This window comes from Labrus bergylta, chromosome 24 (genome assembly GCF_963930695.1).
Source record: "Labrus bergylta chromosome 24, fLabBer1.1, whole genome shotgun sequence".
Taxonomy (NCBI): domain Eukaryota; kingdom Metazoa; phylum Chordata; class Actinopteri; order Labriformes; family Labridae; genus Labrus; species Labrus bergylta.
The window spans coordinates 9,821,927-9,843,288 of NC_089218.1; the positions used below are offsets into that span (position 1 = coordinate 9,821,927).

General features: G+C 38.8%; 2 protein-coding genes across 2 annotated transcripts; one reads left to right on the forward strand and one right to left on the reverse strand.

Annotated features, from left to right (window-relative positions):
• Window positions 1-4,620: 4,620 nt before the first annotated feature.
• fam171b (family with sequence similarity 171 member B) lies at window positions 4,621-15,865 on the forward strand. Its single transcript, XM_020634211.3, has 8 exons — window positions 4,621-5,044; window positions 7,056-7,289; window positions 9,247-9,339; window positions 9,716-9,874; window positions 10,114-10,284; window positions 10,492-10,608; window positions 10,705-10,828; window positions 11,122-15,865. The coding sequence occupies exons 1-8, from the start codon at window positions 4,816-4,818 to the stop codon at window positions 12,422-12,424; spliced, it is 2,430 nt and encodes an 809-aa protein (XP_020489867.2). The 5' UTR covers window positions 4,621-4,815; the 3' UTR covers window positions 12,425-15,865.
• A 132-nt stretch (window positions 15,866-15,997) lies between these two features.
• Window positions 15,998-21,256, reverse strand: zswim2 (zinc finger, SWIM-type containing 2). The gene is made up of 10 exons (XM_020634182.3): window positions 21,168-21,256; window positions 19,703-19,859; window positions 19,527-19,603; window positions 18,980-19,020; window positions 18,527-18,761; window positions 17,948-18,199; window positions 17,565-17,649; window positions 17,296-17,375; window positions 16,990-17,158; window positions 15,998-16,734 (listed from the first exon to the last, which is right to left on the reverse strand). Exons 2-10 carry the CDS (start codon window positions 19,850-19,852, stop codon window positions 16,108-16,110), a joined length of 1,716 nt encoding a protein of 571 aa, XP_020489838.2. The 5' UTR covers window positions 19,853-19,859; window positions 21,168-21,256; the 3' UTR covers window positions 15,998-16,107.
• Window positions 21,257-21,362: the final 106 nt, after the last annotated feature.

The window sequence follows — 21,362 nt, forward strand, 5'->3', positions numbered from 1 at the left end:
TTACATGAGAAAGTCAAACTCGGGTCACCATGGTAACTAACTGCATTCGTTAGCAGGGGACGAAGCTAACCTGTTTTCCGGTCTTTAGGACACTGACTGAATTCTTACTCACAGATAAATTCACTGCTGAATGATGTTTACCTCCAGTTTCTCTCTTCCTCTCCCTGTCGTTCTCCAAAGTGTCTAAGAAGCAGATAAATGAAGACACGGGATGAGTGAAAACTTTGTACTGAAGCTCCGAACTTAGTTTGAGATACTAATGTGTAAAGATGGAGTTTAAAGGTGAAACTGCGCCCTCCTGTGGTCACTCTGTGAATTACTGCATTTGGAAGTTTTGTTTTTTTCACCTTTCTTGTTCTAGATACAACAAATTCAAACTGCTTTCTTTGTTTTATTTCTTTATAAATAAATGTGACTTGACTTAATCACAGATAAAATATTTTTTTAATTATAAAAAAGCAACTGTTTACTGCTTATGTTAATTAAAATCCATTGTCTGTTAATCACACATGCATGTTAGTCTCTCAAAGAATCTGAAGTGTAACTTCATTGATTACATATTCTTGTGTACGTTGGAGCATTACAACTACTGAGGTGTTGTGTTCCCATGACATATTAGGCAATATATTTTTCTTATTTTCTTATCAGTGGTAGATAATTAAAGACTACAATAAACAAGTTTCCTCAAAATCAAAGAAAACAGACAATGAAAGCTGTAAACTACTATAACTAAATAAAACACAGCTGGCAGATAAGGGTTTTTGTTTTGAATCCACGTCTTTTTAAGCCTTTTCTGCCTCGTAATTATCGGGCAAAAATATAAATTATTTGACTTCCAAGTAGAGTGAATGTAATCACTCAAATGTGTCTACAAGGTGACTGGTTACTGCACTGACCTGTATCTAACTTAAAAGTAGTGAGGGTTTTTACCACACCTCTAAGAGCAGATAAAATGATCATCAGAGTTCAACCACTGACGAAACAAAGACACTGAAAGAGAGTACAGAAAGAAGACTTGGATGAAATGAAGAAACTTCTCAGTTGACAGTTTTGGTCTCACTCCAAGTCTGCACTCAGAAAGAAGAAAAGCAGAGCAGAATTAATTTGCTTTCTTCAGAAGAAAAAAAAGAAAAGAGAGTGTTGCTTACAATCAGAGGACAGGTTATTCTGTCTTAGTCTGTCTTAGACAGACCCCTTTAGAAGACAGACTAAAGGGGTTTCACACTTGCAGAAAACTCCTGATATTTGCAGGAGGAGCTGTATGTGTGAATGCAAACTTTTCGTTTGGACTTCACCCGGAGTTTCTCCTGCCAGAACCCTACTGTAGTATTCTTTTCAGCAGTTAGTCAGAGTGAGCTGATGTGAGAACGCAGCAGAATATTATCTGGAATATTCACCTCGGGCCAATGGGAGGGGGAGTGACGTTTATATCCTGTGACTGCTGCTCGACCACAGACTGTCTGCACGCCACCTCTACCATCTCCGTGCTCTAATGAACCTGCTGCTGCATGTTTCCTGTTCTCCAGTTTGTTCTTCTCCACTCTTTAGTTCACATTGTGATTCTGTTCAACTACACGTAGCATTGATTTAAAGACAAATATTCTCATTATAGCATCGTATACCTCAGGAGACCCCTCGCCGCCCCCCCTCCCATCTGACAGTTGTAGTCCCCAGCTGTGAGGTGGATATGTGAACAACCAGATCAGGTGAATCTCTGGAGCAGTCCTCCTGAAATGATCTAGATATTTTCAGGAGTGCAGATGTGAAAACGACTTAAATCCACACCTTTGCATGTAGAACAGTTAAATTCATGCAACTGGAGGACATGTTTAGATTTTTATACTTTCTGATTCATATTTCTTTCTCTGTATGTTAGATGTCATGCATGCAACAACACATAAAGAAAATGACTCTTAAGCTGATGCACTATTCAGTGTAGAGAAACAAACTGAGGCTGCCTCTACCTGAACATCAAACTCTTCAAATCCAAGCAGATTGTTGGTCTGAGCAGAGCAAGAGGAAGAAAAAACACACAGCAAAACTTAGCTCCCATTACTGGCCAAACCTCATAAAAACATCTCCAAATTTAAGCTTTGGTTACTGGTTTGTGACACAACAATACTTAAAGCAACTGCATTTAAGATCAATAAGGACAAAATAACAGATAAATACAGACAGAGTAAAGCTGGGTTTAAATTTCTACACATCTACTGGTTCATCTCAGATGGACATATCGTGCAGTTTACTCGTCTACATTCATCTGAGGTGTTGTTTCTTTACAGGTGATGAATTAACAGAAATCTTCACCTGTAAAAAAAAAAAACCTGTGCAGACTGTCAACAGCAGTATTTAAAGAGGTGCACACAGAAGCTAGTTCAGCAGCTTATCAAAATACTCACTACAGCATCAATGTCTCTGTAGTCATCAGGAGACATGGGCAACATGTTGTCCTGCAGTCTGGACGGATGTCTGAACAGAAAGCAAATCCACATTAAATCTGCTCAATGCATTACCAATAAAATATTTGACATGTGTTTAAAAAGTGACATTCTCTGCTCACACTTCAGAGACAGAAATGAGCTCTGTCTGCATGTAGCCGCTCCTCTCTGTCTTTGTTCTCCACATTCATAGGCTCCTGAGCTAAAAGTCAAATAAACACAGATTCAACTTTAACAGCATTTAGTCCCCAATAAGCATTAAATAAACGAACAGTTTGCAATAAGATACTTTGCTGAAATTACAGGTAATAAAAAACCTCTCATCAGCTCGTTTGTATAAAAGGTTGAATGTTTTTATGGCACCTGCAGATTGTTAGTTTAATAAACACTCTTAAAAGAAGCATTAAAACTTAATACACAGTTTTTGAAATTTAAGACAGCATCATATTTTATAAACAGATCATATGGTGTTACTGTGGAACCAGAACACTTACTCTCTGTGGGTTTGGGGTAGTATTTCCCGAGGCCTTGTCTTTTGGGATGTTGGGGTAGAGGAAGCGGAGAGGGATGTTCTCGGCAGCCGTCACTTAGTAGGTAGAGATGATGTCGGGCAGAGAGACGGCTGACAGCTCCTTCTTCGTGTACGGCTCCACAGAGTGAAAGAGCGGCTTGTCTGCAGAGAGAGGGAGTAGGAAACTGTTCTTCAATTTAAATATCAGACAATGTCAGATACTGAGTGAAAAGTTTTGGAGTCAGCACAGCACGACCTATCTGGGCATATTGTTGTTTGTTTTGGTTTAATGCTGGTGCAAACAATCTGTGTGTTTCTGCAGAACTCAAAATGCATACTTTATACACTTTCTCCTAAAACGTATCTTTACCATCTTGATCTGCAGCTCTTCTGCCAGAGGACTGGTTTGTTTTGAGAGATGACACCTTACCTTTGGAAAAGATGCATAGAGTCTACAAATGATTAAATCAAGCAAAAGTAACACATGTGCACCTGAATGCATCACATATTTAAAGAAATGTTGACTTAATGTAACCTTATTGTGTGTGTGGCGAAGAGATACGGATGTGGTTCTGCATGCTTTTGGGGAAACAGCGCCCACTGGTGGTCTTTTTTTTATTTTACATGTCGCGGACAAACAAATGTGTGTTTTTTTTAAACATAATTCAAGACGCAATAACTTGAATAAGATCGTTTCCTTAAATAATTCAAAATTGTTTTCTTACTGCGAATTGCAAAATTTATTTTCCCATTTCCACAAAGCACTGGAGATATAAATAGACACGCAGGAATCTCAGTTGACCAACAGAGGGCCACGCAGACCCCCTATGATGTAACAGCGTCCCCCATCTAACCCAAGATCTTCATGACAGAAAGACGTCCCACTCTTTCTCTGTTATCTTCTGAGTTATATAACAAAAAACACGTCATTTTTTAAAATGTTTTTTGATTAAGTATTACCTATTATTGATTCTGTTTTGTTTTCTAGTGATAAAAAAATAAAGAAAATATATCCAGTGTCCAGAAGCAATACTAACCAGCAATATTTACAATACATTAAAGCAGAGAAATAAAGACTAATTTCTAATTTCTAAGTTTTGCTCGACAAATTATGTAAGAATTAATTATATATCAAAAAATACTCATCGCATATATTTTTACATAAATATATATATTTTTCGCTTATATCCTGTGATGTATGGAATCTTTAGCCCTTTTATCATTTTTATCTACCATTTTTAATCATGTTTCAGTAGGTTTTTACTTCTCCTTCTTTCTAATGTGTTGTTTCTTGTTACATCTGTTTTGTAATTTGGGTATCATAATTGATTGACTTCAAAACAAATCTAGGCTATTTACTGGTACAAATTAAGTCACCTGAACCTGACATATTTTCTAATTATATATTTATTTACCTGAGTATATTAAGGCATTTAAATCTACATGAATCCCACAGCTTACCTTTAATTATTAGTTGAGGGGCATTTCTTACCCATGCTACCCCTACACGAGATTAATTAAGCAGAGCAAGCCAGAAGAGCACATTTCATTACATCAACGACCCAGCAGTGCTTTTACTCCTTTTAAACTCTGTACTTTCATGATAAACACAAAGGTTGCCAGACTTTGAGAAGAAACTGATTTGTGAGTGACACATCCTACTTTTATACACGATCTTTGGCTACACACGCCCAGCCTCAGCACCAGCTCATCCTTTCTTCACGGGGCTTTCCCCCGTTATGTGCGCACCGTCGTTTCAAGAAACCATGAAAAGCACGAGGCCTTCGTGATCAAGAGACTGACGCCGGTGGACCTCGTTCTCCTGCCCTGGTCCGGTATGTCTTTGAGCCTGCTTCCCCTCTCGCCATGCCCTCTGCTGAACGCCACCTGCCGCCGCCGCTTCTGCTGCTCTTTCTTCCGTCGCTGCTACTGATTTCGTGCCTGGATGGAGCGGTGGGAGCAGCGGAGGAGGGCGGCGGCCTGCCTTCCTCCTCGTCGCCCGGGGACAATAGCCTCAACGTCGTGGTAGGAGACCAGTCCGGCATCGACCCGTCCACCCCGGGGAGATCTGCGAGCCCCTCCGATGTAACAGCAGGTAAACAAAAACAGAAAGAGTCAGTCATTGTTTGAGAAAATTGAAATAAGCTGCAACACACTGTGACTCATAAGTGAAGAGAGTAGCTGAGCATCTCATGCTTATGTTTTTGTTTTTATTTAGCTGGAGCCAAAACGTGATGTCATCTGTTTTGTCATAATAATCTATGTAAATTACCTGTGCATATGTACAATAAAATAAGGGGTCCTGCACTTTAAATCTGTCTTTACAGTGCAAAATGTACACAAACAAAATATCAGAAGGGCATTTAATTAGATGATGTTAAGAAATTTGGTACAATGCATAATTTAAGTGAAGAAAAAAAACAAATTCTTTATACAGGACAAATTGATATGAACTGAAATATGAGCTATTTTGTGCAGGTTACACCTTTAAGGTAGCTGTTCATCTCGGCATAGATTGTTTGTTTTCTTCATAGTACACAACAGTGCCTTGTTATTAAGGACATCACAATCAAATCAAGTTAGCTGTTGTTTGGATTTTTACACACCCCTTCTTTTTGTATCACAGATAATACAATTTCATTCAACCTGACTCTTCAAAGATGATTGATTGAATGCAAACGTATTTAGGAGTCTTAAAAGCATTTTCAATAGAGTGATTAAAGATTTAAACTGGAAGCTGTTCAAGTATGTGTCTTTGTACATAACATGGTTTAAACATATTTTAAATAAAATTTGATCTCAACCTGTCCATATTACTTGTATAATCTCCTTATCATTAAGGATTTCTATATTCAAATGATGTTCTCTGCAGTTTCTTATTAAACAATATACATGCTATATGGATGTAAACATACATTTCAAAATAAAATAACAAAATACAACGCTGCAATAAAACTGACATTTCAAAAATGATAGATTGAATGAAAACTGTGTAAATAATCATATCATATTTCAGGATTTATATAATATGCTTGAAGAGAAAAGGGAAATGTTGCTCAAATTTAAGTAAATTCCATCTTTAACTACATAGTTTTGCATTTTCTGCACTTAAATGAAGAGACATATTCATGTAGGTAGAATTCTAGATATATTATTTTCCCAAAATTAGAAGGGACATTTTCTACAACATGAGCAATTTCCGTTTCCTTCCACTTTTATATTACTCTGAGCTATTTGTCTGACTAATCGGCTAGTTTTATAAAAAATCTATAATTCAAAAGCAGTCTGGCCAACACCATAATAGGATTAAGGAGTATAATTTGCAGGTTTGAGGGATTTGAGGTGTTAAAGTGGAGCTTGGTTGCTGTTACAGCAATGGCCTCTGGATGCCGGGTTTACACACTGTAATCACCAAAGTAAACATCGACAGCATATATTAATGCTCGCTAGGAAGTCCAGTCCAGCCGCCATTTGTGCCAACTCAGAATCAGATGTAGAGGTTGTGTATGAAGGGTAAAACGTGCAACATGGCAGTTGTTTTTGCTGCATTTATCTTTGATATTTCCAGAGTAAAGGATGTTTATAAATATATTTTAACAAATACAAATGTCTAGGAATACAGCATTGCATTAAATCTTGCCTTTTCATTCCAAGTGTTTGACTAGAAACGATTTATTTAAGTGGCAAAATATGAATCTGGATTTATTTTTACTGAAAGATAAGAAGGAAAGGTTGCTGAAATATGAGCCTGTGTGTGCAGAGTGTCCCTTTTAACATTCTCAAATGTGCATGTAAGTCAAAGTGGAGGGTTAGATGAAAGGCAGGGGAAGGAACGTGCCACATTGCAGTCTGTTTTGATGTATTTTTCATTCAGCCAGCGATTTCAGCCGTGCATGCCTCATCACTTTTTCATGGTGAGAGAAAGGTTAGTGACGACTGCTGAGAGGAAGCACATGCAGAGACACATGTAATACAGTGATTTCATACAGGGAGGGTTAAAGAAATAAGAGGATGAATACACTTGGTTGGATTTTCTTAAAATTTTAACACAAACTGGGACATTGAGAGGTTGTGTTTTAATGATTGTGATTGTGTTTTCTCACCAGAGTCCCCGTTCGCCCTGAAAGTCCTAGTGAGAGACATGGTGACCCGACAGCCGCTGCAGGGGGCTTCTGTGGATGTTTACATAAACCACACAATAAAGAGCTCAGCACAAACAGGAGATACAGGTGATGTTCTGCTCTGGGTGGATTACAGTCCAGGTCTCAGTTTGACTCTGCTGGGAAACATGGAGGGCTACGTCCCCACCCCTGTGCCCTGGAGCACCAACAAGAGACCCCGTGAGTAACAACCACAACGACATTTAAGCTTTTCGTCAGCTGACGTCTTTATCTGTAGCTTTATGTCTATATATCCATATATACTGTAAAGTTGAGGGGAAACATGTATTTTCTCAGCTTTCTTTATTTAGAACTGCATTTCCTAAGCATGGCTTCCCTGATGTAAGGACAACTTCTTAAAAAAGTTTACACAACCACAGACAACATATATATTATATTGCATTTTGTTTCAATTACTATTTTGTAAACTGAGCATTCATTTTTATGACAGCGCTTGCAGCCATCTTAAAAGTTAAATTTGTAAAACATCTAAATTATTTTTAAGGCTACATTGCGGTTTCAATGTAACCACAACCTAGATTATTTTCAAGAACAACATTTTTTGAGGGAATTAAACACGACATCTATGCGCCATGCTCAATGCACTAATTAAGGGTTGGGAAAAGGTTTAACTTACATTTCATTTTATAATCTTACATCTTAGCAGACTGCTGATTTAGTCTGTGTCAAACATCACCGTAAAACATTCAAACTATTCTGTAGCTACTACATCTTTCATGTGCTTTTTTTATTTTATTTTATTTTTTTAGATCTACCGTATATGCCATAACATTTAATTAGAGATGTTTTTAGGTTTCTTTCTGTTCTTTCAGTTTTTGTGTTAGATTTGAATTACCAAAATTAAAAAGTCTGTGAGAGACGGTATCGATGTGCTATTGAACAAAAGACAGCTTCAGAGTAAAGTTCAACCTCTGGCTCTTCTTTGCATCACTCAGGAAGTTTTTTATTGTCTGGTCAAAGGGATGTACCCTGAAACAAAATGAAAAAGTGACATAAACATGCTAGAAGTAGTTTCTATTCATCATGTTCACAGACAGCAGGATAGCAAATATCTTGTGGTTAACATCCTCTCTGCTGGATGTTCACCTGACCTGCTCCAGGGTCACAGCTGACCCTGAACCTGACCTCCCCTTTTAGTGAAGCTAAAGAGGATTTAACAACAAGGATTGATCGCAGCATAAAGAGCAAACATAATAAAGACATTTAGCTCATACTTCACCCAACCCAGTGCCATGTTTACAGACACATTTTTCTTCATAGATTTACTGTTTTGGCTGCGTAAAGACAAAAAAGGAAACTTATGATGTGGATGCTGGTTAAGGTTAAAAATGACTACATAAACTGGGGAAATCAAGCATGCTTCTGCTTTACAACACCAACCACGCAGTTCACTTCACACACCTGCATTATTTACAGTCATTACAGATTAATGAAGTGTCTGCGACAACATACAACTTGTCACTGCGATGTCTTCATGATGAAGCACTTTATGTTCCCAGTGTTCTGTAACTGAACGCCATCTCCTATCCTCGATGTATTGATTGTCCCTGCAGCTACACGTAGAGAAATATATCCCTGCCTCAGCAAACTGTCTTTGTCCTCCACCGAGTCAAATGCAGAGGGGGGTGGGGGCTCTTCAGCTACAGCGGTATCATGTTGTTGAAAAGGAAAAAAAAAGGAATGGGGCTTAGGTCTGACTCTATTATGTGTTTCCTCTGGTGTGAATGAAAGCAGGGAGGTGGTGTTTTAAAGCAAACATGGAGCAGGTGTCATGAGGGATAAAATCAGAGTGTCATCTGTCGGGACCTGCTTTGCTCTGCATTAAGAGAGGCGCCTCCCTTTTGTGCTGCTGAGCCAGACAGCTGAACCCTAAAAGAAGGCTTGAAGTAATAATGCCACCTGCTGGTGGAACTACACAAATCCATAAGCAGGGTTTTGTTAGGAGAATAAGGCATTTCTGTAATCTCTTATTTAGTGTGCATTTGAAAATTGAAAATTTTTCAGGGGCCATAACTGGGGAATATGCAAAAAAACAGAACAAACACACACATATGTACATATATATATATATAGGTATGATGATTGGTGTTTTTACCTGAACTTTGCCTTCCTGCAGTTTTCTCGGCTGTGACGCTGCTGCTGCTCCCTCACACTCAGGGCAACATCTGGTTGTTTGAAGACTCCGTCATCATCACTGGGAAGCTACCTGGTAAGTTTATACACTTCTTAGTAAACCTTTATTGGAAATACATTAACTACAGCATAACTTTCACCCTAAATCTCTTTCTTTTTAGATTGCATCTTAAATTTCAATACGTAAAAATAATGCTTTTTTCGAGAATTAACCAAACTTAAAGTGACAGTTTTGTCCAATTAAGCTCAGTAGAGTTTAAGTTTTTGATTCCACAATTTAAAACTTAGACTAAAGACCCGGTTGACTGACATGATAAATTTAATCAGCAAAGCAGAGAGTTTGTCCCTTAAAATAATTAAACACATCTAAGCCCTCAACTTCTGGTGTTAAACATTGCGCTCAGTAATAAGTATGTGATTAAGACGAATAAAATGTCATCTTGTCTTTACAGACAGCTCATCTCAACCTAAGGTTAAGTTCCCCAAAAACCTCCTCACAGTGTCTGATAAGAGCAACATCTCCTCACTGACGGTGTACCTAACTGTACCACAGCACCACCTAGCTAAAGACTGTGCTAACTGCACTCCAGGCATCATCAGCAGCAAATCAGGTAAGTGTTAAATAAGGCCTCATGAATGTTTAAAGCAGTCTGCAATTACTCTTGAGTGATCAATGCTTCTGATATGTCATACATGCTCATCTTAATGAAATAAATATCTGAAAATACACTAACTGGAAGAAATGAAAGCAGCTAGTTTAGTGTTTTACGGCAATTTTCTGCAGAATAGTTATAAGTCAATGTTTCAACCACTAAAGTTCTTACATATTTATTCCTCCTGGTGTGTGCAGTGTTCAGGAGCATCGAGCTGAAGGCCGTGGCAGCCATTAACGTCCTGCTGTACTCTGGTGGTGAGGAGCTGCAGGTCAGAGGGCCGATTCAGATCAGTCTCCCCCTGAGACACAACACGCACCTCAGGGCTGCTGATACAGTACCAGCCTGGGCCTTTAACATAAAGACAGGTAAGAAATCACTGAATTTTACACATGCTTAACTTAGGGAAAAATAAAGATTTACATGTTGTTGAAGAATTATTCAAAGAATTATTCAAAGAATAAGCTACCTGCTGCTTGTTGTTTTTTCGATGACATGCCCCACTCTTTACAGCAAATAAATAGAATCAAAATAATCGATTTATTCACTGATGCTTATTTTTATTCTGTTGGAAGGTGCCTGGGAGAATCAGGGTCTGGGGATCGTGAAAAGAGTCAGTGATGAGTTGGTGTGGACCTACACCGCTTCACATCTGGGCCACTGGATCGCTGCTCCCCTTCCCTCAACAAACAGTATACAACTCTTCTACCTTCTTTAAAATCATGTAAACGGTGTACAGGCTCTGTACTCGTAACAATGTAATGTCTATCTATATTGTGACCGTGTAGATTACCTGGGACATGGTAGCTCTCTGGATTTCTTATCGTACCACACTTACCTGTTGGTGGGAATTCTGGGTGGAACGCTGGCTGTAGTGATCGGAATTCTGTCCTTGCTGCTGTGTCACTGCGGGTAAGAAATCTGCTCAGACACATCGTCAGTCACAATCAAATAACAGTTAACAGAACATAATTCTTTTAACTGCAGTGCTTATTTTAGATCTAGTAAGAATTAATTGATCATAAAAAATATTGCTATTACAAAATCTTCAACTTTATTTTATTTGATAATAGTTTAATCAAGTTCATCCAGTTGGACTCTCCTTCTCTCTTGCTCTTGCTGGTTTCCATGTTTCATATTCTGGCTTTACAAACCCAATGAGACTGTATTCCATCGTGATTCACTTCTGTTTCTTTCGTGTACAGAACTTCTCACCGAGAACCCAGGAGGAGGAGAGCACGCTTCTCCAAACTCACCGTGGTGAAAAAAGACCAAACCACCTCCACCCATATGGAAGAGGGTTTGCTTTTCAGATCCGGTGAAAACAGCCTTGCCTCCTGCAGCGTCCAGTGTGAACCCTTGTCCACGCCGCGTCACAAGGCCAACTACAACATCTACGTGGAGGATCCAGGGAGTTGCCTGGCTGCTCCTTTTTACGAGAACATCACTTTGGATCGAATCAAAGGTTCCCAACAGTCGTCTCACTACATCAACAATGATGAGGTGGCTCGAATTCGAGAGAAGTCAGAGCAGAACAAGAACATGAACACTGACAACTTCTTTCAAGATAAGCTGGTTCATCTGTACAACCAGCCAGTGGCGATTATTCAGGCGTCTGAGCTTTTCAGTAATCAAGAGCAGCAACTGTCAGGGTGTAAGTCTGCCACTTTTCCCCGCAACGGAGCAGAGTATGACACAGAACCAGCTAGTAAAGACAGCTACACCCAGACGCTACCCAAACACTCCCAAAGCGGCAACAGTCCACAGCAGAGCAGCCAGGATGAGCCACAGCCTCTGGAGACTCCTCCCCAAGGCCAAGGCCCAAACCCCAGCGTGTGGGGACGTTACAGTAACCTCCTGGAATCCTCCGTCTCCGTGCCCGGGACTCTTAATGAGGCAGCTGGGATGCAGGGCTTCAGCAGTGGGCATGGCGTACCCAGTGAGCTGCAGGGGATTTCAGAGCGTACCTTGTTGGAGTTGACCCGGGGAAAGCCCTTGTCATCTCACCCAAGAGCCTGGTTCGTCTCCTTGGATGGAAAGCCAGCCGCACAAGTTCGCCACTCCATCATCGAGCTCCAGAACCGCCACCGCCCACCGAGCAGCAACGACACCAGCCTGGACTCTGGTGTGGACATGAACGAGCCTCAGCATAGTTTGCGTGAGACGGAGCGTGACAGGCGTTCATTCCGAGCCTCGTCCCTGCCGCACCACAGCCGAGGGGGACGGTATGTCGAAGAGCAAGACCTGAGCAGTAGCGAGAGTGGCACAACCGCCACATGCACACCAGAGGACCCTTCTCTAAGGAACATTTTAGATGGAAGCAGCGGGGCTATACCCAACATTCCTGAAGAGCGAGATGGGATGGATACGTCCAGCGCTCAGGAAGACAGTGAGTCAAGAGGAACGCCACCTCCACGGCGCCTCAGGAAGGTGAGAGAGAAGGGCAAGACAGAAAAGAGGAGTGCCAAACATGTTCGAGAAGGGCGTCCTCTCGCCAAGCGAAACTAGAGGACGGCTAACACAAAAATTCCTTCATCAGTGCTTAATTTTGATGTCCCATTACCCATGTAGCCTACAATAACTATATTCATACAGCTGCCATTTTTCTCTGACATTACGCTCAGGTTGTGGAGCTCAATCCCTGTTAAAATCACACTGCTGTGTTTCAGACTATAAGTCGTATCAATGTAGGAAATCTTGGAAGCTACTGAAAGCTAACATTTTTAAACAAATATGGCCAAGTGTCCCTTGAGATTATCACTATTAATTGTTTTTTATCAATAACAAAATGAGAAAGACCATACAGTGCTAAAACATTAGAACTGAATTCGAGCTTCCAACCCTGGCACACTGTCAGATAAAAAAGGTCGTCGTGTGAATACGGTGAAATGAACTACCCTCACCACATTGTGTCATCAGTGCCGACTGATTTAAATGAGTCTTTACCACTTGTGCTCACACAGGCATCGTTGTTGTTAATTTATGTGATTGTACAACTTTGCCAAAGAATGCTAAGCTAGCTCAAGAAACAACGCAGGATCTATGTCATGTTGAAGCTTCATGTAGCTGCTGTTACTGTAGAAACGTTTGTGCACCATGTCATGCACCACGCTGAATTTTTCCTGAATCTGAAGAACACCAGCGAGATTCTTCACAGCAAAACGTCCATGTGAACACGATATCCCATAATCCCACAGTACTGGCATTAAAGAGGGTGCCTTCTTACTGCCTGTAATTATTCACTATGATTACAAAGGGCACAGCATTTGTTGATCAATCGGGTGAGAAAACAGGATGGACATGGATACAGGTCTATGTGTAGTGCACTTATCCTCACCGAAAATGCCTGCTGTTAATTAAATACGAAATAGAAGCTTTCCCGACACCTTGTTTAGATCATCCTGAATCATTTAACTTGAGTAAAAAAAACTCTGGGGTTTATGATTGGAAGCAGCTTGGTCACAAAAATTCAACTTTTAATCTCATGACACAAAATATTCCTTCACATGGGGAAAAAAACACTGATGTACATTGAAAAACTAAGCTGACATTTTCAAGTTATGACCTGATATTTAAGGTTTTAAGCCCACAATAATTTTAGAATGCATGAAAATGAATGTTTCCTTTGAGTGTATGAAAATGGCTTTACTTTAGAGCTAACTTAACGCCATAGTAGCTGTTAGATTACTTGTTGACTGAATCATTTCTTTCATTGTCTAGTCTTGAACAGAGACTGTTGTGCTGCCAACTATAACTACTTTCAGGAACTATTACATATTACGCAGGCCCAGTAACTACAGTTTGAAACCACATCCATGGGTTTAATATCATTTCATCATTTTACTTGATTTCTATATGTGGCTGGAAAGTGTTTGACAATTTGGGTGACCCATGTTAAAATCAGCTTACTTGAACACTCTGAGAATAGGACATTTCTGATCGGATTGTGTTTGTATAGTTGTTAAAAGTGCACAGCTCGGAGTTAAAAACTACAATTTGTATTTTGAGGTTAAGAAGTTCAAACCCTTTTACCTAGGCCCTGAAGTTATGATTCATCGTTTTTATTATTGCTGCTTTCTTATATTTTTGAATATATTCAGAAACCTTTTTTCTTGCAGATAGATTTTTTGGTGCCTTAAGAGTTAAAATTTCAAAACTACTCCAAAACATTTAAAACTATATTGACTTGTTACTAATTACCTAGTACTTGTTTTGTATTGGAGAAAGAAATTCAGTTTTCATTTGATATTCAATGAAAGTATAACAATAATGGTGCTCAACGTATAGTACACAGAGTGCTTAAGGCTCTGGGGGTAGCGACGTTGATTGTTGATCATTGGTTGACGACTTATTCTGAATGTTGGTCCATCACTTTGATCCAAACTAAAATACATGGACTGCCATATTTTATTCAAGATGACACTTTGTTACTTTGGTGATCCCTCTTCCACAATATGATTGATAATCGTGGCTTTATGTGAATCTCTACAACTCTTTAACAGCATCAGTGATCTCTTACATTTTCACCAATTCAAAAATGTAAACTTTTGTAATTCGTTTTAGTGCTAATTAGTAGGTGTTAGCATGCTAACATGCTGAGTAAAGAAAGGGAAAAATATCAACTTTACACCTGCTAAAAATCACCAAGCTAGCACTTTTTGTTAGCATGTTAGTGAGCTTCAGACATTAGCATTTAGCTTATGGTTAACAAGACTGCAGGTTCCTAATTTTGTCTGGGTTTAACCATTTTCAATATACTGCATAACACCATATTAGTACAATACCAGATTTTTAAATTTTGATATGATTCTATTAGAAATCAAATGATATCAATACCTGTTTCAACACCACGGCAACTAAAATAAAGTCATGGCTGCACAATATTGGGTAATTGTAAAAGCTGGCACAAAATGTATTTGTGCAGTTTAGACACTCTTTGGCTTGTGGTAGCTTTTCTGATCTGTAGTTTTATAAAGGGTCTGTAGTTTTGATACTATCCATCATTGAAATAATGGACATTGTATCGTTTTAAAACATGTGGTATCAAACAGTATTGAACATTTTTGAAGTATCCAAAATTTTGACAACCTTAAAATGTACCTTAAAATGTATTCAGAAGTATTTTACTTCAGGAAAATGTGAAAGAACAAAGTAGAGTGAATGCCTCTTCTTCATGTCTGTTCCATACTCATTAACTTTGCAGCTTTTTACTTCAGTCAAATCAAGCACGCCACACTTTAATATGTGCCCTGTTGTCACAGTGGCACACATCAATCCCACAAACCTTCTGAGGTTATAAACACTAAAATAACAATCGCAACAACATAGTATGATGCTGGTATCATTGGTCATCCATAATAAGTTCAGCAAAAACAAAATATAGATAGCAATAGTTGCCATAAATCAAAAAATAAAAATTGAATTTTGCAGCAACAATTTTGCCATGTTTAGTCTTCCGTCATGGTATGTATTGTAAAATGTTTCATGAATGAGTTTACTTTGTATTTATTGACTCAATTCTGCAGCCAATACCTGACATTCTTTTGTCTGTACATAGGAGAGCAACATTTTATGTTATTTAGTGAGTGTCTGTTTAAAGGGGTGTACAACAAACCTGAGCTTTGTAGTTTTAAATGTAGCAACAATTTTTGAGCAATTAATCATTCAGTTTGCTTTTTAGCATCATCTTATCCAGCTACACTTTGTGCTGATAACTCTTTACAAGCAACTCAAACCTACTGCCACTCCCGTTTTAAAGTGATATCGCTGAATGTATTTGTATTGATTTTCATGTGTTTTATAGTGTGCTCCTTTTGTGTCTAGCCATTTAACCTCATGAGCTTTAGTTTCTTTTAAATTGGGCACCTCTTGTGTTTACCTCTGTAACAATAGTTGTGTTATTAGTCTTGCCTTTTTGTGCACTGAATTAATAAACTTACTTGATACCAATCATTGATCAGAGGTTGTTTTTTTATTTTTCCAACTTTCATGTATCGAATCATAAGAATATAATTTTAGCAACAAACTTCACACAAAAAAATCTATATCACAGATTTGCAAATTTTTGAATTAACAGTCACACATGTATATTGATTTTTTATGAATGTTTACATATATAAATCAGTGCAGCTTTAACCCGTTAAATTCTTCCTATCCAAGATTAGACATTAAAAAAACGATGTTTCTGTCTTTCATTGCTGCTGTGTTTTTATCAGGACTCCAGTCATTCTTAGCTCTGACATTTGCCTGTTAGTATCTTTAATATTTGCTGCGCTTGTCCTTTTGGGCTGCAGCCTCGTTCGCCTTGCAGGAGAGCCCACTGCAGCTGTGAGATCTAACTCTGGTCTGCATAATCCTACAAAAAGGTTTGGCCCAGGTTGATCTCTGATATTTGTCACTGCAGGACACTGATTGGGTGAAACAAGAGTGTGTTTTGTTTTTGATGATGATTTTGAGTCACATTTACCTACAGAAAAGGGGCTGTTCTCAGGAGTTTGTTTTCTCTGCAAATCACTTTTTCTGTCAATTGACTCCTTCTGTGTCGTTGTGTTTAAAGTAAGTAAACGCACCACTAGGTTCAGAGAACCATGAGTAGGAGAGACTTTGGTGTTTGAATTTCTAAGTGCCACTCCAGGAACAAACAGGTCCTTTAAGTTATTTTCTGCTGGTTTTGCATGCTCACTGTAAAGGCAGGAGGCCAACTTAGCTGGAGTCTTCCTTTCACTACTTCTCCAAGTCAAAGGATTATAAATGACAAATCCATCCAAGGGGCAGCAGTTGGTCTTCAGCAGGATCCTGTCCACACAATCGATGTGAAACTGAGGCATGGGGGGGGGGGTGAGAGAGGAGGTGGTTCTGATTTGCGTCACATTTCTTTAAATCATTATGTTGTTATGTTTAATCATCTCAGACTGAGTTGTTGTTGTTTTTTTTAGTTCAGGTTGGAAGGAACAGAAGTTTTTCTCTCATGTTAAAAAATAAATAATCCAAATCCTCGGATTTAGTACCAACACTTTCAGCATTGTTTACATTTATACTTTTGGTGTATTCAAACACAAACAGAGTATGTTTACCTTGTGATGGCAGGGCAGAGTTCGGACATGCTGGCCCAGGTTAAAGTCTTGCAGGCAGATGCGACACTGCAGCCCTACATCTAAGAGCCGAGACCTGGGTCTCACCTTGACTGTAGGAAGACAGGCCAGGATGTTTTCTGGAAGAAGGTCCGCAGCTACTGGGATGACGCTATGTAAGAGGATAGGATGAAGCATACACTGATGGTAATTTTTCTGTACTCAGTGAGTTTTTTTTATAAAGGTATAAAGAGTGAACAGATTTTGAATCAGAGCTTTGAAATTTTAAATCTGTATTTAATAATTTACCTGTCATTTAATGAAGGACAGCTTGCGCCGGTTGGTTCGTCACTCAAGTCTTCCACAAGGTGCCACATTTCTTTCCTTTTCTGTTTATGGTTAAATCAGGGTTTTTATCTTAAAGAATGTTTAATAAATGCCACAAGTGGTACAAAGATCACATCAAAGTTTAGCCTTATCTGAATCCTTATTACTTACGTTTATCATCAAAGAAGACTACAGAAGACTGAAGCCTTGGAGAATAGTTAATTTTGTACAAGTTTTATTTTAAAGCTTACTGCTCGAGAGGTGAATAGATGCTGTTGGTGACAGCCCTTCTTTATACAGTCTTCACAGAGATAGAAGTAACTGCAGACTGTACATCTGAAATAATGATAAATGATAAAAGATTAAAAGAAGATATTAGAGCCCAATATGACTTATATTAATCACATATTCAGCTTACAAAAATACACTGAAATTTACAGGAGAGTACAGGAATAGGACATTGGGAGAGCACAAAGGTTTTCTTATTCATTTTGCATTTGAAGGAAAAGTTGAAATGTTGTGAATAAAGTCAGTCATAGGACTAGCAACAATGAACAATGAAGTAAAATTATCAGGGAAAGTTTATTTATTATTTTTATTATCACAAAATGAGTTATGGCAGCTACTTGCTTACTTGAAACATTTGCCGATGACTGGGCAGACCAGACAGCTGTTACAGAGAACTCCCAGGTGTCTCTCTGGCTTCTCTCTTTCTGCAGCAATGAAGAGCTGGGCTGTGTTTCTCACCTGCTCCTGGAGCAGCTTCAAAGAGCTGAAATCCTCCCTGCACAGCGGGCACTTCACTGTTTCCTCTTCATCTGAGAGTCTCTGGTGATCTGCCCACACCTTCATGCAGGAGATGTGGATGTTGTTGCCACAACCAAACCTGAGAGAGACAAGGAAAACAAAAAAAAAATGCATCTGCACAATGCTGAAAATAAACATTGCCCAGAGCACTACTTTGTTATTGAATGAAATGTCCTGTTTTTAAATATCAGGAGATTTGAACATCCGAAAATCTGTGCTTGTTCTTTCCTTCAAACACGTGCCGTATGTCAACGGTTGGATGTGCTTTATTGGAACTCATAATACTATGAGGTTATGTTCTGGCCAGTAGTGCAACAAAAGTTGACTAAAACAGCTTATGTCAGCCTGAACAATGACTAAATAATACAATGACAGTGTAAATCCCCGTCCAAAATCGCCCACACACCTGCAGTAACACACAGGCTGTTTTTTCTCCAGCAGCTCCTCTTGGCAGATAGGACACACATCCTGGCCTTCGATAACTTTCCGGCACACACTTCCAGCATCCCCGCCCGTGGCAGGTTGGCTCAGGGTTCCCGAAGCAGCAAACGGATCATTTTCCATCCGGTGGGCTTTGGCTTGGTGTAAACCATGGAGCACCTCCAAGATCTGTCTCTCCACAAGTCCAGGCTGGAATGAATCTGGAGCAGAGTTATTTTTAAGACTGCATGTCAACAGAAGAACATGGACAAGGCAAGGTCAGTTCTTTGGAACTTTCAATGAACTTAAAGTACAAGCTCTAATAAACCAAATACAGTTCTAAATCACTTTTTCAAGTCTCTTTTCAAAGTTTGAATAATGCAGCTGCACTATAAGAAGAAAATGCAATGTTTTTTCTCACTTCATTAAAGCAACTCACATTCATGTTCTCTGGGCAGCCTGAATTTCCGTAGTAAAACCCTGTAAAAATGTAATTGACATTTTCATTCCAGGTCTATTATGGCTTGCTTAGAAATTAATATCACATACACATTAACATAATTTCTGTCTTTTAAAAGGATCTTATATTCAGTAACTTTTTAAGTGTATTTGCCTTAACTTAAATACGTATTGTATTATAACCAAATACGTCCAAGATCAAAACAACTAAACAGTACACCAGGTCAAAAACCCTAACTAACTATTATTTTTCAGTATCAATCCCTGAACAGCAGACACTATTTGGTGCAGGTTGAACAGAAACTAGAAACCAAATTCCTGAAAAACATCAATATTTTTCCAGAACATATGGTTTAGCACGTTATAATATATCATATTAAATAACATTTCTGTACTTGCTTGTCCGAGTGCATTAACTGTCAGATTGAAGATGAAGGATAAGTTTTATTAATTTTTTTGCTGTTTTTACATGCTTTAGTCTTAATGATACATTTTACACAAAATGTCTCTGTCTGCGTTATTCGTACCAGCAGATGTGTTTGCATGGCTCCTGCTCCCTTGTAAACACAGGACATGTGCAGTTATGTGGGTTACCCAAGCACACCTGAAACATAAACAGGACAATATTATCTTGGAGTAAAGACACAAAACTTTATTTTTTTCTTTTTTTATCATGACCATCCTGAATCACAGAATGATTCACCTTGAAGTTTTTGGCCTCTCCCTCCTCTCTGAGCAGGAATCCTGTAGGTCCGAAGGACTTCAGGAGAAATATAGTTGTGTTCAGGGCTTGGTCTTGGTGGAAACTCACTGCATTGCTAACTGTGTTCCTCCAGGTGATTTTCCTGAACATTGTGTCACTGTAGAATACAGATGCTCATCATTTATTGAACATGTGATAATGAAAAGCAGGATGCAGATGATCTAGAACTGCTTGTAGGCAGATGATGGATTGATAACACCGGACACAATTAGTGTGGCAGATGCTTCACTTTGTACAGTTAAAAAGTACAGTTCTTTGTACAGTGTTTCTATTTTATACTAGGCAAAACTTTTACTTTACTTAATTTCAAGCGAAAATTTCCATTATTTTTTTTCATCGCTAAAGTATTTACATTTTTGTAAAGGACATTTGCTTTCCAAAAGAATCATATACGTCCTTTATTACAAATGTACCCTCTACTGTGTTACATACTAAGACATTAAATTCCTCTTTCGTGTTTTCTTAGTTTTAAATCTGCACGATATATACCGTAAACATTATGAAATGAGCAATATGGCAAAATGAGTACTTCTGGGAACATTTTTAATCGAGGACTTTTATTTGTAGTGGTGTTTTTTTCGTGCTCACCAACTTTGAGAGGAAACCGAGACAGGGTGCGTTCGAATTTTCCCTCCTATCTCCTATCACTATCCACTTTACCTTAACCCCGGGGAAAACGTCATGAGGTTAAGGAAAGATGTAAGGAGAATTCATAAAGGACTTAGGGAAAGGCGATCGCGTTGCTCTGACAATCCGACCACATTTCCACTAGGCCACCTAATTAAATGCGACGGGCCGGCGGAGGTTAATGACGTGGGTCCGCCGTGTTGAAACTACAATGTTCCGTAAATGGACTACAAAAAGCGCGTCTAAAAAACTTTCCCCTGTGCCTTCTTGCCGGTGAAATAATCCTAATTAACGCTAAATTGGGATTGAAATAAAAGCAATATAGACTACCAGGCTACAAGTAACAAAAGTGAAACCATCAGCTTCCTTTCCACGCAGAAATCAACATCAAAATAAATATGATTGTATGAAATTAATTGTTACATTAATGCAAGATATAGCCTACACATAATGTTTTAAGCATACAAATGTACAACTGCACAAATTTTTACTTATTTATAAAACTGTTCTCGGAGTATTTTGTTTATTCTACCTTGTTTACTCCCCGGTTTTAACATAGCCGCATGTAAAACAATTTGAAAGAATGCAACCGACGGTGTGGACCATAGACTGTAAAAGTGTTGACGTTGCTAGCTAGCCAAACATTAGCTCATTCAGCTAATTAAGGGTAGACACACCTGGCCACTACTTCCCGTTAGCGTGCTCGTTTGATGTCTCAATTTATTCAGGCACGAGTTGAAAATAGTGAAAACTCTTTTAACTCGTTTCAAAAACCTACCTCAGAGGTATTTGTCGACATATTCTCCTAAAACCAGCCTCAACTTTTACTGCACCAGCATACTTGACAAGAGGAAGGCTCCAGGACAATTGCTACCGTAGTCATGGTAACCTGTTGCCTAGGAGATTTTGACCAGTAGAGGGCGTCATTGCTAATGGAAATTACCTCAACTCTCGTTTTACTGTTTTGATAAAA

What these genes read in the sequence shown, in the direction of transcription:
- fam171b (XM_020634211.3), top strand. Translation starts at nt 4,816, where the DNA reads ATGCCCTCTGCTGAACGCCACCTGCCGCCGCCGCTTCTGCTGCTCTTT. An exon ending in CCCCTCCGATGTAACAGCAG is followed by an intron (nt 5,045 to 7,055) that starts GTAAACAAAAAC and finishes TTTTCTCACCAG; the next exon opens with AGTCCCCGTTCGCCCTGAAA. An exon ending in TTGCTGCTGTGTCACTGCGG is followed by an intron (nt 10,829 to 11,121) that starts GTAAGAAATCTG and finishes TTTCGTGTACAG; the next exon opens with AACTTCTCACCGAGAACCCA.
- zswim2 (XM_020634182.3), bottom strand. Translation starts at nt 19,852, where the DNA reads ATGTTCAGGAAAATCACCTGGAGGAACACAGTTAGCAATGCAGTGAGT. An exon ending in GCTGCCCAGAGAACATGAAT is followed by an intron (nt 18,762 to 18,979) that starts GTGAGTTGCTTT and finishes ACTCTGCTCCAG; the next exon opens with ATTCATTCCAGCCTGGACTT. An exon ending in CAGCCTGTGTGTTACTGCAG is followed by an intron (nt 18,200 to 18,526) that starts GTGTGTGGGCGA and finishes TGTCTCTCTCAG; the next exon opens with GTTTGGTTGTGGCAACAACA.